The sequence below is a fragment of the Channa argus genome, chromosome 20, assembly GCF_033026475.1.
Source record: "Channa argus isolate prfri chromosome 20, Channa argus male v1.0, whole genome shotgun sequence".
NCBI lineage: Eukaryota > Metazoa > Chordata > Actinopteri > Anabantiformes > Channidae > Channa > Channa argus.
The window spans coordinates 3,231,641-3,246,252 of NC_090216.1; the positions used below are offsets into that span (position 1 = coordinate 3,231,641).

General features: G+C 42.9%; 1 protein-coding gene across 9 annotated transcripts; it reads left to right on the plus strand.

Moving 5' to 3' along the window:
* The first annotated feature begins 17 nt into the window (after window positions 1–17).
* Window positions 18–13,752, plus strand: osbpl7 (oxysterol binding protein-like 7). Of its 9 annotated transcripts, none has more exons than XM_067487279.1 (22): window positions 18–841; window positions 3,050–3,358; window positions 3,995–4,138; window positions 4,221–4,274; window positions 4,360–4,473; window positions 4,565–4,717; window positions 4,808–4,934; window positions 5,276–5,394; window positions 5,480–5,578; window positions 6,482–6,632; window positions 6,788–6,894; window positions 6,991–7,159; window positions 8,399–8,551; window positions 8,632–8,777; window positions 9,842–9,979; window positions 10,195–10,258; window positions 10,338–10,416; window positions 11,288–11,432; window positions 11,526–11,676; window positions 11,842–11,968; window positions 12,059–12,181; window positions 13,152–13,752. In XM_067487279.1, the coding sequence occupies exons 2-22, from the start codon at window positions 3,236–3,238 to the stop codon at window positions 13,258–13,260; spliced, it is 2,595 nt and encodes an 864-aa protein (XP_067343380.1). In that variant the 5' UTR covers window positions 18–841; window positions 3,050–3,235; the 3' UTR covers window positions 13,261–13,752. The 9 variants fall into 9 exon arrangements, with proteins under 9 accessions (XP_067343380.1, XP_067343381.1, XP_067343382.1 ...); XM_067487280.1 differs by having other exon boundaries at window positions 8,632–8,762; XM_067487281.1 differs by having other exon boundaries at window positions 4,811–4,934; window positions 5,480–5,569; window positions 8,632–8,762.
* The last annotated feature ends 860 nt before the right edge of the window (window positions 13,753–14,612 follow it).

The window sequence follows — 14,612 nt, forward strand, 5'->3', positions numbered from 1 at the left end:
TGAAGGCTTAGTACAGTACACAGTAGTAGCTGGGGTCCATCGTGGGTGGCATCATGAAAACCACTTCAGCCAAAATACAAGTGGTCCCAGATCCTGATAGTTAATGGGGAGGGGACAGCATGTTAATCTGGGTCACTTGGTCTATTATGGCCCGCACTCAAGCAAGACCGCATGCTCCTGCAAAACAACACTGCTCTCGAAGCCATTTTGGTTCCCAAAGCAAAGCTGCAGCCCTGTCACTGTACTTCCACCTCAAGATAGTTGCACTAAGTTCCATATCTATCACAAAATGACCGGAACTGCCAAGAAAGGGGCTTGTGCATCTTTTTCAAATCATAAATTATGAGCTGCAGCGAATGACCCACAACTAAGGAAAGTATTAAGCTGTGTGCACTAAATAAAAACCTTTAATCAATGCCACCGCTCAGGATAACAAGAGCTTATTGAAACGCGTGTTTTTGCGCATCGCAAGGAAAAAACCTCATGTGTGCAAAGTGAGAGCAGGTTGGCCAGACTTGCCCTCCACCACATCCCTGCTAGACACCCTGTAAATCCAGCTTATGCGGATAATGGCCAGGACACGTTGCGCGCAGTGCGCACTGCCTGCGACTCACAGCTCTCCTTGGATTTGGAGAGAAGTCCTGTCCGAGCACGGCCCGTGAGATTATGTGGTCGGAGTAGGCGATCATCCGTGGATACAACCGGGGGTTTGGCGATAGTTTTTTGGTTTTGGGCTCGTCGAAATGGGGATTTTTCTGCTCTCTCTTGATCGTCAAATGACACTTTTGGTGGATTATTCAGAGGACTGCAACAGATGATGAGAGTCGGGGGTGGATTTCAGGTAGGACGTCTCGTCTCACATAAAACCATATTGTACACGGGTCTCTGTTGTGGACACATTGGGACAGACTTTATGATGTTATAAAATAAAAAAAGTTGGGTAAATGTGTCAAAATGTTAATGGAACTGATTTTTACTAAAAGTGTAAAAGGCGCCTGGTTGCACATAAGACATTTGCGACTAAAATCAGTGCAGCTGCCTCCTGTTTGTGCTTTGTCACTTAAACATCTAAAGAAATGCGGCCAAACACTTTAACAACTGATAAAAAGTCTAAATACTCGTGCTGTGCTTTGATGTACTTTGATTTATTGAAGAGTAAATCTGAAAATCCTCACACAGTTCGTTAAAGGCTCATTAACAGCGAAAACTGCTCTTTCATCAATATCTTGTCCTTTATCCATCGGATCCGTGTTTTATTGGCAGCACTTTTTGTCCCAGAGAAGAGATTATATCAGCCACCATCTCTGCATCTTAACTCCATCCTCTGGTGTGATGGAGAGCGGCTGTTGCCAACATGCATCCTGCACCTTGGCTGATTTTTTTTTGTGTGTGTGTGTGTGTGTGTGTAGGTTGGAATGGGCTCATGAATATTATTTCCTATTTGTTCTGTGCTGAACATGAGGGGAAAAAACGACTCAGTGGCCCAGAATACATCGTTTTATTGTGACTCGTCATACAAAAGTATTTTTTCCCCTTGTAGAATGTGTTCCTACTTAAGTAACCAAGCTCTGAACCTGCAAATCCCTTCATCCTGTTTCCACCATCACTGAGGTCAGTTACACTCATCCTCTCCTGCTCTTATGTAACAGCGAGACAAAGATTTACAAAGATATGTGTTCAAATGGAACAAACCAGACCGAGTCTGCAGCCTTTGAAGTGGCTCTGATACTGTACACATTCCATAGGGCAAGTGTTGTGTTCACTGACATTTATCCTTTAAAGGCCGTTTACATAACCTTACTTTTATTGTGCTACAGTTCAGAGGGGGATATTTAACTTCACCCCTCAGAATTTGCCCCTTTAGGTACTTTTGAGATGCAGATTTCAAATGCATTACATAATCTAACTGATGAATAAAGCTGCATTATTACGGATTAGCAACCCGTCAGTACATAAAGTGGTTAGCTGCCATATTAATGATGTTCACCCATGAATTACTTAATATTTATAATTCAATAATATATGCAAATCAGCATAATGAACAAAATGATGTAACTTGAACATAGGACATTCAACGCACACCCACCAAAAGCGTTTCAAATGAACGGTCCATAAACGCCTCACGAACATGCTCTGGAAGATTTACAGTTGTAAAACGAGCGCAATTGTTTTCCTTCAACCGCAGCTGCATGTTCGTCACGTTTTTGTGTCTGTAAAATGCTTTGTAAACCTTTCGCATTGGACTAAAAGACATGATCATCGCTCTCTGTCTGAATGTTAAGCGTTCTCCTACTTTGATTGTGGTCAGCATCTGTGAACCTTCTTGTTGTGTCACTGCTCTCGTCGTTGGGATCATGTTGCTAAAAACATCCCCTGAAAAACCAATTAGGCAGCGGTTGATAATCCTCCTTGCAGGCAGCATTGGCCGTGGTCTCACACAGCAATTACACCGGCTTGTGTACATCATCCTGTATCCTGTGTGATGCGCCCTTGTGCTTAATTTCCACTTCATGGTCTTTGAGTTGTTTCGGTTTTATTTGACCTTTTGTTTCATCTCCCTTTGTGTTTCTGATCTCCAGTTTTGAGAGGTGCTAGAAATAAAAAATCTCATGACATGTTATAAGGCAAATTACTCTACTTGTTTTAGGATCATGCAATACTACTAATAATAATAGGCCTATTAAAATAAACGATTTATAATTGATTCTTGTTATATATCAATTGTGTTGAAATGAAAAATCTTTCTCTTTGAATGTTAACTTTAATATTTTTAGAAACTTATATATCAAAGGTCTCATCTTCTCATGTCAAGTGTTATTTTTTTTTTTTTTGCCCAGTGAAGTGTGACTTTAAAATCCAGGGTGATCTGGATGAGGATTTAAGACCTGTTGTACTGTGTCCAGGTAGCTCTCACTGGATTACACACTATATCCTCTCCTTTCTCATCTCCTGAGTCGATTTAACACTTTGGCCTCTTGTTTGTGGTCTTATGTCATTGTGCAAGGAACAAACTTAACATACACAAGTTTTTTTTTTTTTTTTTTTGCAGGCTGTTGTATCTCAGCTCCTGTCCTAAGTTACTCAGGGAGGATTAGTCATCAGTCGTTGCAGCTCTACCTGATGTTCTCTCCTTGGCTAACCTTCCCATCCCGGACATTTCGGGAATCTTTTGGTAAACTGAAGTGGATCTCTCTCTCTCAACAAACAGGCGGGGCTTTGAGGTCTGTGCTGCAAAATGGATTCTTCGCTCAACCGCAGCCAGTCGCTGGCGAGCGGCCTGGAGAAGACGTCGCCAACATGGAACAAGCCACCTCACTCTAGGAGCAGCAGTACTCTGTCATCTCGCCACTCCAGACAGGTGAGTCACAGGTGAATCAGTATCCTGCCTGCATTTACGGTTTACCAGGCCACCGTTAGGTAGTGGGTTGGAAATTTATGATCAGATTATCGTGCACATGTGGTAATTTGGCAACATTTATCAATACACTTGCGTAATGCAGGATTAGATGAAAAGGAACAGTTTAGATGAAAAATGTAAATATATAAAATATAAATAAAAGTTGAATTTGATTTGGGCTATGGCAATTTTTCTAAATTTAAATAATACAAAAACTCAATATATGGCATCGCTTACAGAATCGCAACATAGTGTCGTATATGAAAATGTATCATGTATAAATGAGTTGTCAATAAAAAGCACTCAGTGACCTAATGTAAAACCAACAAAGTCTGCGTAAGGGGTGAAAGTGACAGTTTGCTTTCTGTGTCAAACCTAAAGTCAGCGTTCTAACTTCACTGTACTTCACCATAATCTTTTCCCTCATTCTGACCAAATCCTTTTTTTTGTGCCCAAACGGAACAAAGTTGCAGTTCTGTGTTTTAGTGTCATAACCATGAGCGCACATGTCTGACCCATGAAAACGTGCTACGGTCCCCAGAAAGGGTAATAGGTCACCAACGCATCCAGCATTTGTCCTGTTTGTCCTCTCCATAGATCATCAAAGACTGGGAAGTGGTTGAAGACCTTCATGTAGATGTGCACACGGGAGGTGACAGTCCTCAGGACACGGCCCCCCCAGGTTTATGTGAAGGATATCTGCTCAAGAGGAGGAAGTGGCCGCTGAAAGGGTGGCGCAAGGTGAGAAACCCGTCCAATCTTGTAAACCCCGTGAAATGTAAACAGAGACAGTTGGTGGAAACGTATTTGTTCTTTTGTTCAGCGATACTTTGTCTTGGAGGCAGGAATCTTGCGTTACTCCAAAAATCAACAAGATGTGAGTGAAGATTACGGTTTCCAACAGGATTTTCCTTCTAATAAAATTGAAAACACATATAAACTATACTTATTTTTTACTAAAGGTTTCTAGGGGAAGAGTACTGGGCTCCCTAGACATTAGCCTGGCTGTAATTTCAATAAATAAGAAATCAAATCGAATTGACCTGGACGCAGGGGACATCCTCTATCACATGAAGGTAAAGTCAGTCATTGAATGCTGCAGGTGTTTGACACAAAAAGATAAAGGAGCTAAAAGGCTTTTTTTGGTTTGTTTGTTTCCTCACTAAGGCAAAGTGTCCTGAGATCTTCTACATCTGGGTCACCAAGCTCCAAGCCCACCGACTGTTTAAGAAAAACGAAGCCGCCCACATTCACAGCGGCTTCCTGCACACTTTGTCCCACAGCACGGCGCCAGAACCACTGCAGACAAACGGGGATTTGGTGACTATCGCTTAAACAATGACTCTTTACAAGTGACCCAAAGAGATTTTCGAATGAAAACATGTCCTTTTCCGTCCGTCTTTGGTTCAGCAGAGCCCAGCGGGGACGGCAGGTTCCCCGGCAGCGTCAGGAGTGCTGCCCTCAGCCAGCGCTGCTGTGAACAGCAAAGTTTCTGCTTGGCTGCAGCAAAGTCACGACCCCGACACCTGTGTTCAAGGTATCCGTCACACATATTCCGATGTGGAGAAACAGACACGAACTGGTTTGGAATAAGATTTGTGTATATTATCATCTGTTAAAAAACTTCACTTCACTGTTTGTGGTATGAGGACTACGGATGAAAATGAGCTTCTAGCTAAATCCATCACGTATTTGCACCAAGTAGTTCATTAGTATAAAGTGTATGTTAAAAAAACACTTTAAACTTCTTACTACTCAATGTGATGCTTACTGAATATGTGGCTTTTAAGACAGTGAGGTGTGTGGGTACTGCGTCTGTCCATTCTCCCTCTGACTCCCCATAAAACCCTGCATTGCTTGTAATGTCTTTAATGTCAGAGCTGAACCGCTGCCATTTGGACCTTTCTGAGATAAACCTCCTAATCCAGAGGCTGCAGGCACTGGAGTCGGTCCAGGCTTTCACAAATGGAGAACTGCAGCGAATCATCAGCATACAGGTAGACTGCTAATGAGTTTTCCTGCCCAGGCGGCGTCGCACAGAGAGGTTTATTTGAGGTAACGTTGCGTAACGTTTCCTCCCAGAATCTGTCACTTGAGAGGCCAAAGAAGTCAAAGTCGGGGAAGAAGTGGGGCCACTCTCGCACGCTGTCCCGAGTGGAGGCCCTGGGAATGGTAAGAATGGTCTGTAACCTCCTCTGTCCGTACAAGTTAGACTGAGTGATGTGAATATGTGGTTTTACAAGTATCACTTCATAGTAACATGTCATGCTGATTAAGATGAAAGAGTAACTTCTGACTGGACACGATAAGTGTGAATGGCTTTGTTGCTGTACTAGGCGGTTCTGGACTCGCAGGGCTCGCTTAAAGGGCTCAGCAGGCAAAATGAATCATACTAAGAGAATGAAGTGTCCTTCTCCCCGTTTTTGTAAAGTGGCTCATTGATAGGATTATGATACTTGGAGGAGTTCATTTCTGAATCCTACAGTAAATTAGTCAAAGTCTGGAGGCCTGTCACAGACCACATCGGGACACCAAGAGAAAATGTATGTACTTATTTATTTTGCCTCCTGGACTCTGCAGACCCCCCCCCAAATCCTCTTTTTTATATTATACATGTAAGTGTGGCTCAACTCTTCACTTCAGCCCTGTTCATCTTCTAAAGTAACTGTCTGACGCTTTTATTTTTATTGAACTGAATCTATTTTGAATTGAATCTATTGGGTTCACTTGTTTGAAAGATGCACAAAATGTTCCAGGTTAAAAAAAAGGAGTCTCCAGTGAGAAGAACATGGGATTTTATTTACATCATTTCGACTCTCTCTATAACAGGGGGACAGTCCATGTCTGTCCCCCAAAGTACATTCTACACAATCGTACCCTCTAGGGCAAATTATTGGAATTAATCACCATTTACTGTCTGAGAGCCAATAAGGATATTTCCAGAGTAAAAGGCGGCACATACTAGATCCTCAGTTCTCACACCTTGTCTCACCTTTGTCTTACTCTCACAGTTGATTTTGTCTCGTCCCTGCAGGAAAAAACATACAGTAACTAACTCTGTTCCATCCTGCTCTCTGCACCTAGCTGTCCTCCGGTCACCTGAGCAGCTCGTCTCACCTCGGTGCATCAGTCCCCTCTATCCCAGACTTTGTCTACTCTCAGCTGTCCCCTCCGAGTGTCCCAGCACCTGAGGGCAAGAAAATCCAGCAGGACATCTGCGCCATGTCACTACGAGGTACTTACTGTATACACCAGAATGTTTGAACTATACAGTTTTTATATGGACGCCGTTGAAGAGACAGGAGACCTAACTGCAGACAGATGTGGGAAAATGTTAGTATTCAAGACCCCCATCTTTAAATAAACCTCATGTGTCTTGTTCCTTTGCAGTACTGTCCTCTCTGAAGTCAATCCATGAGACTCTGTCCCAGGAGAGGCAGAAACTGCAGGAAATCTGGGAAGCAAACAACATCCATCAGTCTAACACCTTAGCCGAGGTGAGATCCCTGCTCTGTCTGTCTGTCTTTCTGTCTGCCTGGATTCTCTGCCACATATTCTGTCATGGTGTTGTGATTCTCTTCCTCCGTCGTCAGCCTGCAGCGGTGAGGCCTTCATCCCACGGGCCTCCTTCAGTCGCAGACTCGGCGGGAGAGTATTTTGATGCTAGCGATGACGTCCTTTGCGGCAGTTCCTCTGAGGTATCTGATGAATCAGGACTTAGCGAGGGAAGCACCACAAACTCGGAGCCCGAGGAAGGACACGGTGGGTACATGTACACCAGCACATTTGACAGAGACATTTGGTGTCCAGGGGATAAATGTTCTGCACTTATATAGCGCTTTTCTACCTATTGGCTCTCAAAGCGCTTTACACTGCTTTTATTCACCCATTCACACTCACAATCACACACACACTCACACACCGATGGGGGAGCTGCTATGCAGCTGGCCAACACTCACCATTTAAGTTGGGGTTCAGCTCAAGGACACTTCAACATGTGACTGGAGGAGCCGGGGTTTGAACCAACAACTGTGAGACTGGTGGACAACCGCTCTACCTTCCTGCCCCACATGAATTCTAACAAATTTAATGATCTACTACCTTCTCGTGTAACAACACCACCACCACGTGTTTTTAGTAAAATATCGACTATTCGACGGTTGACTTTACAACACAACACCTGTAAAACTAATGACAGTTCCATCAGTGTCCGTTAGGCTTTGGATGTGGTGATAATTAACAAATGTTAGCAATTTAAAAAAAAAACTCACAGTACGAAGCAAAAGTGCTAATTTTCAAAAAACATTTGCAAATATTACAATTTGTAATATTACATTTTTACATTCTTACATTTTAAAAATATAATTACTTGCTAAATTCATACAAATGTTTATACACCAAGAACGCTGAGGCTTCAGTACTAAGACAACATAGCTATGATTGATTAAGTTGGGCAAAACTAATATGGGGAAACTGCTAAACATCAGCTTGTCACCATGGTTACCATACTGACATTAATATTTACAGTTGGTTAAAGTACTACTGTTTCTACTGTAAATAAGCTATTCTGGGTACTTTTATTCACAGGGGAATAAAATCCAAGAACCTACTCTGAGGGTAAATCTCCCTCCACTGCATTGTTACCTGCCTTTCTGCAGCGGGAACAAAGCCCCCACTGCACCAGCTCACTCCACACCTGATGCTGTAATCACTTAATCCTGTTCTGGGTCCAGTCTATGTCAGGGCCAACTCAGAGAGACACACACACACACCTAGGTGCATGTGTTTGAAACCCACACGAGCACAAGAGAACATGCAAACTCCAGAAAGAAAGGCCGCAGCTGGTTGGGGATTCAAACCGGGGACCTTCTAGCTGTGAGGCAGCAGCGCTAACCACTCCACCACGGCCTGCCTCACTAGTCACCATCAGTATTTAGATGCAATTATTGTATATTGTATATGTATATTGTTTAAATAGTAATAAGTCCTGTTTCATTGCAGCATCAGCCACCCGTAAGTACCGTGCTAGCATTTCCAGGACTCCTAACAGTGTTGCTCCCAAGAGCATGGGCCGCAGAACTACCCTGCCCGCTCACTGTCCAGACAACAGCCACGTGGGCCTCATGGCTATCCTCTACAATAACATAGGCAAGGGTTCTAAAACTTCCACCTACCTGCATTCACACAGACCCTGTTTTCCTGGGGCTCACCTGCTGTTTTGTCCTCAGGTAAAGACCTGGCTCGCGTGTCCATGCCGGCTGCCCTCAATGAGCCAGTTAACCTGCTGCAGAGACTGTGTGAAGAGCTGGAGTACAGTGAGCTACTGGACACTGCCAACAACACACTGGACCCCTACCAGAGGATGGTAGGCAGAGTTTTAGTAAGAGAGACAATCTGTGTTCACCTGCTTACAGGTTACTAAGTCTTCATCTTAAATGCATCAATTATTTCTTATACCAGTACGTAAGTGAAGAAAACAACAATGCTGAGGTGCCGTAGTTTTTATTGGCTTTAAACTCAAATAAAAGATGACAAAACCTAACTCTTTATTTGGTGCAGAGAATGATCCACAATCATGCAGCCACACAAGCAAGCAAGCAAATGACCCTAAGATTTATGTTTTTAACTTAACAATCCACAGCAACGTGTCAGCATTGCTGCTGTCGTGTTGCTCTGCATGGAGCTCCAAAAAGAAAATAAGACGCTCATTAAGCTGAGACGCCCGAGGGTAAGACGTGCACCAGTAAACATACTCTGTGTACAAAGCTGCGGAGTGTGGACACACCAGGAGGCTGGAGCCAATGCAGATTGACGGGATTGATTGACAGTTGCTTGGTGCCGTCTCCAGCTCCTGGACTCGCACTGAGGCGGAGTTTTCAGATGCACTTGCATCATACAGGCCATCAAGTAGCTGCTAACCAGCTGGTTATGTGTCCGGTGCACAGCTGGTATTTCAGTGCTTTGCAGTAACATTTGGCAAGTAGCTGGAATCAGTTGGCGATGTGTAATAACTTTTTTTATGTTTGTGGCTCCAAGTGGAAGAGATGGTGCTGATTGTAACATGCATCTCTGGGCTTCAACCCATGGATTAGGAGATGCGGGTGCTGGCCTCAGCCACTTAAAGAGCATGAGGACGTGTTTTCTGGCTTCTGTGTTTGGATCCACATCGTGCGGCCTGCCGCACACGCTCATGTTTTAAAGCTGCCACTCAGCACATAGACTTCACAAAATGAAACTCCTCGGAAAGTTTTCCAAATGTTGAACCTATGTAGATAAAAAAACTAAAACAAAATCCTTTTTGCAGAGAGGTGGATTTAGTGTTTTTTTTTTCTCCATGCAACACGACAAAGACTAAACCAATCTATAAAACAAAGGATTCCCAACATATCTGCGATGTTTAAAACTGAAGTGCTGCTTTAATGCTTGGCGTTTTATCTTTTGCAGGTTTACATTGCGGCCTTCGCCATCTCTGGTTACTCCACTGCGACGTTCAGAAACCGCTACAAGCCCTTTAACCCGGTGCTGGGGGAGACCTACGAGTGCGTCAGAAAGGACCGAGGTTTCCGCCTCATCAGTGAGCAGGTATCCACAGAGAAACCTGCCTCGCTATAAACGGAGAAAATTTCTTAGACAACATATACATATTTATCAACTAACTTTATTGTTCGAGAGCCAACAAACAGGCCGCGTGTTCCCCTGCAGTCTAAGCTGTACGTTCTCAGTCAGACAGTTGTAGAGCCGATTTAAGACCAATGGAATTTTTGTGCTTTTGTTTCCCTTCTCTTTTCCCACACCAGGTCTGCCACCATCCACCCATCTCTGCTTGTCATGCAGATTCAGAAAACTTCACCTTTTGGCAAGGTAAGACCCTCCCAGTCAAAAAGAAATGCAGTTTGTTGTGCCACTTGTAATAATAAGATATGATTTGCTTTCTGAACAGACCAGCGTTGGAAAAATAAGTTCTGGGGAAAGTCAGTGGAGATTCTGCCAACCGGGATGGTGAATGTGACTCTTCCAAGGTGAACCTACTGTAAACCTTTACTGCTGAATGTAATGGGAAGTAATCAAGAAATCAGTTGGGAGCAATGAGACATAACATGCTTTTTACGAATATTGATGTTTCAGTGTCAGGAGCCATGGACAAGACCAACTATCTGTCCAAATGTCTCCGAATCTGACCAATCTTTTGATTAATCATTTCATGGTTTGTTTTTTCCAGCTACAATTTTTACCATATAAATTATTAAACAATCACAAGACAAAGCATCAAATTCTGATAGTTGAGGATCTAAAACTATGAAAACAGATAAAATCAGTTTGTTGCCATATGTGATAAGCTTTTCATACGTTTGGGTTGCAAAAATGCACTTTGCCGACCTAACTGAAGTTGTAATATTGCAGTGCACAGATGAAAATTCTCAAGTGAATCGATATCTGAAGAATTACAGTGAATATTTTCCTCAGTATTTCACCTTCGTTTCTCAGCTGACTGTGTTGTGAGAGACAGAAAACATATAGGGCAAAGAGATGAGTATCATATGTAACTAATGTTCCCAGCCGGGTTCAGGGAGACTATGTGGTTATATGTTATGCAACTGCCGTGTTACCTGGTCTTTTTCTTCCATTTGTCTGCTGATTGCTGTGGACGTGTAAAACATTTAGAAAAATGTCCAAAACAGTTTCAGGAAAACGCTCACAATGCTTGTTTGGTGGCAGCAACAGTCCAAATGTTAAAGATGTTGAGTTGAATATAAAACAATACAGAAGATGCAATGTGTGTTATTTTTCCTTGATGATTGACTTCAGCCTTTAATAAATTATAATAAATGTTTTCTCATTCAACTTTATGGTCCAGTGATGAATTGAATTCCAATTTTTTTTTTTATCCAGGTTTGGAGACCACTATGAGTGGAACAAAGTGGTGACCTGTATCCATAACGTCTTCAGTCAGCAGCGCTATCTGGAGCATTACGGAGAGGTTACCATTCGAAACCTTAAAAGCAACGATTGCACCTGCAAGATCACCTTCGTCAAGGTGAATGAAACGACCTCCGGCATTGGTCTGCCCTGTTTTTTAATGTGTGTTTGTCTATGCAGCGTGTTGTAGCCAATTTTCATTTTGTTGTAGTCGCGCTACTGGGGTTCAGACTCGAACAAGAACGAGGTGCAGGGCACAGTGCTGGACCAAAGTGGGAGTGTCATTCACCGCTTTGGAGGTCTGTGGCATGAAGGCATCTTCTGTGACACTCTGCCGACACCGAAATGTGTCTGGAAGCCACGTGAGTGTGCCGTCATTCAAATGATCGATGAGCAATTAGACTGATTTTTCTTGCCTTTAGAGGGAAATGATTAAACACTCCTGTTGCCCAAAGTGCTAATCAGCATGAATCCAAGCCCCACGTTTGTGCAGCAGCTCACCTGAGAGGCCTGTGTCGCCCCCACAGATCCCCAGCCAAATGACCACCTGCTGTATTATGGCTTCTCCACCTTCGCCATGGAGCTGAATGAGCTCACACCCGAGCTGAAGCCTCTGCTGCCTCTCACAGACACCCGCCTGCGCCCGGACCAAAGGTGAGCAGAGCTGGCGATGTTCGGATAGTAACGCACTGATGTCGATGTCACGTTTGCCTCTGTTCAACGCTTCATCCGCCTTCATTGTAGAATGCTGGAGGAGGGAAATGTGGACGAAGCAGACAGAACGAAAGATAAGATAGAGGAAATTCAGCGGGAGCGAAGAAAAGAACTCACCAAACGGGGCGAAGAACATGTCCCACGTTTTTTCAAGTAAGTGAATTTCGATTGTATTCCTGAAGTTTATCACACAAAGTTTCAAACACCGTCATGTCCTTATGCTTTGTGTGTTTTTATATTTGAAATGTTCACTTCTTTTATGACACACATTTATGTCAATGCTATTGTAGTTGTAAACACACGCCAGGTGTCACTTTACATCAAATCCTCATATTAAGCCTAAGCATTGCATTGAATGTGTTACAACTCATTATTATTAAGAATGTGATCTTTAGCAGATATAAGTGTTGGAGGCTGTTTTTATGTGTACAGTAACGCAGAGTCTGTTTGATGGCAACAGGTTGAGTAAAGTAGGACCCAGCAATATTTCCCAGCTCCTCCAGTGGGATAGTCAGGTGGTTTATATTCTGCCCCTGGGTCTCCTAACAGTTTGAGGTGCCCACAAGGCATCCTGACCACCTCAGGTTGCACGTTGCCATGCAAAGGGGAGCAGATCTTTGCGCTCCATCTGCATGCATTAGTGAGCCCAGCCACTGTTCTGGCCCAGTTTTGCCTTCTGGTTCGGCTCCATCTTCACCACAGTGATTAATGTCCACATTACTGCAGATGCTGCACCAAAGTCTCCTGGTCCCTGTTTGTATTGTGACATTCATTCCCTAACCCAGGCCTAAGAGGGGAAGCTTACTGGGGAGTCTCTGGCAGTCAGGCCTGGTAGCGTGTTGTGGCTGGTGTCTTCGTAAGAGAGGTTATAATTTTTTAAAAATATGGTGAATCAATAAACATTTACAATGTCCTTACATCTGCTTATAACTACATATTATCAATTAAGTTTAATAAAATGAAACCCATAAGGTGTTAACAGTAAAATGTACTTCGAATACCCAGTTTAAATAGTAATTTAGTAAGTCTCCCTCTTGTAAGGCTTCCTCACTAACGTCCTGTACAACTTCATGAATTGTAGCAATACCAAAGCTGGTGAGTGATTCTTCTTCTTCTTCTTCAGGAAAGCCAAAGACTCCTGTGGACGGGACGTGTGGTTGACAAACGGGACTTACTGGGAGCTCCGAGAACATCCAGGCTTCGCTAATACCGAAGACCTAATCCTGTGGTGATGCGATAGCACTGAGAGAAGAAAAACACAGGAGGTGAAGAGTGAGAAATTTATCCTGCTTCTACCCCCAACCCCCCCCCCCCCCCCCCCTCCCCATGACTGGCTCATGGGAAGCTTCAGCAACAAAATGTTACCTATTGAGTTAATTCATCACAGATTCATCAAGATGAATTTTCTAATGCAATTTATTTTTTAGATAACTTGATTAAACATATACATTTGGACTTTTGAGAATATCACTGTTTCCGGCAGAGAAATGTATCTTTTAAAGCTGTGAAGTTGGATTTTTTTTCAGTCCCTATTGACTGTATAAATGTACTCACGTCAGTCCCACAGTCTGGGCTGGACTATAGCAACCAGGTGTGGTTGCTGGTTTGGGTTTATGTACAATAAAGATAAAAACTTAAAATTGGCTCAAATCTGTATTTTGAAAATCACATCTGTAAAATGAAAATGTAAACACAATGTGGTTAATATTGGGAACACATCAGAGCACTTAGCAGGTAAAGACACACAATATTAGAGGGTGGCTGAGACCAAACCAAGAGCTAAAAGAGATTTTTCCTTTGCTTGACATAAAAACAAAATAAAACTAATGTCACAGGTTGAGTGTTAGGGGTTTAAGGACCCAAGTAGGTTTTATTGTTTAGTGGTAACAATAAAAGAATATTTAGGTAACATCTAAATGAACACAGTAAAACGGAACATTGACTAAAATACAAAGGAAAGGGAGGATAAACTAAATTGTAACGAGGGAACCTGGTTATATACATACATGTAAATGACAGAACGGAAAAGTAATAACCAAGGTATGTGTAAAAACAACTAAGCTTAAAACACAAATAAATAACCAAACCTCAGACCCAATACAGGGAAAAGAGCCAGCGACTTGCTGTCCAGGAGCATGTCAACGAGACAAAGACAAAACTGATAGGGACCTGAGGGGAAAGCTGGGTTTAAATGATCAGGGGCTGATGGTGAGCGGTGAAGTGGCCGAAGAGGCCAAAGTTAGGAAGTAGAGCTGATGGGCTGTGAAGCCGGGGGCCAACTAAACTCAGGGAACGGGATCATGGCAATTAATTGACAACAATGAAATGTTTTCAGCCAGCAAATATCTCCAGACTCGTTATTATATAATTGTGTGCACTGTTTTCAGACAAGACACATGATGCTGTAGATGCTGGTTTACACCTGAAAGAGGAAAACTAGCTGTGTTTGTCACTAATACGCTGTCAATCATTTAAATTTTGGAAACTGAGTTTCCTGTAGCCCTAAAAGTATGAGTTACATAGTTTGAACTGTTTATTGTTTTTGACTTAAATTAACTGACCGTGAGAAAACAAGTTCAACAAA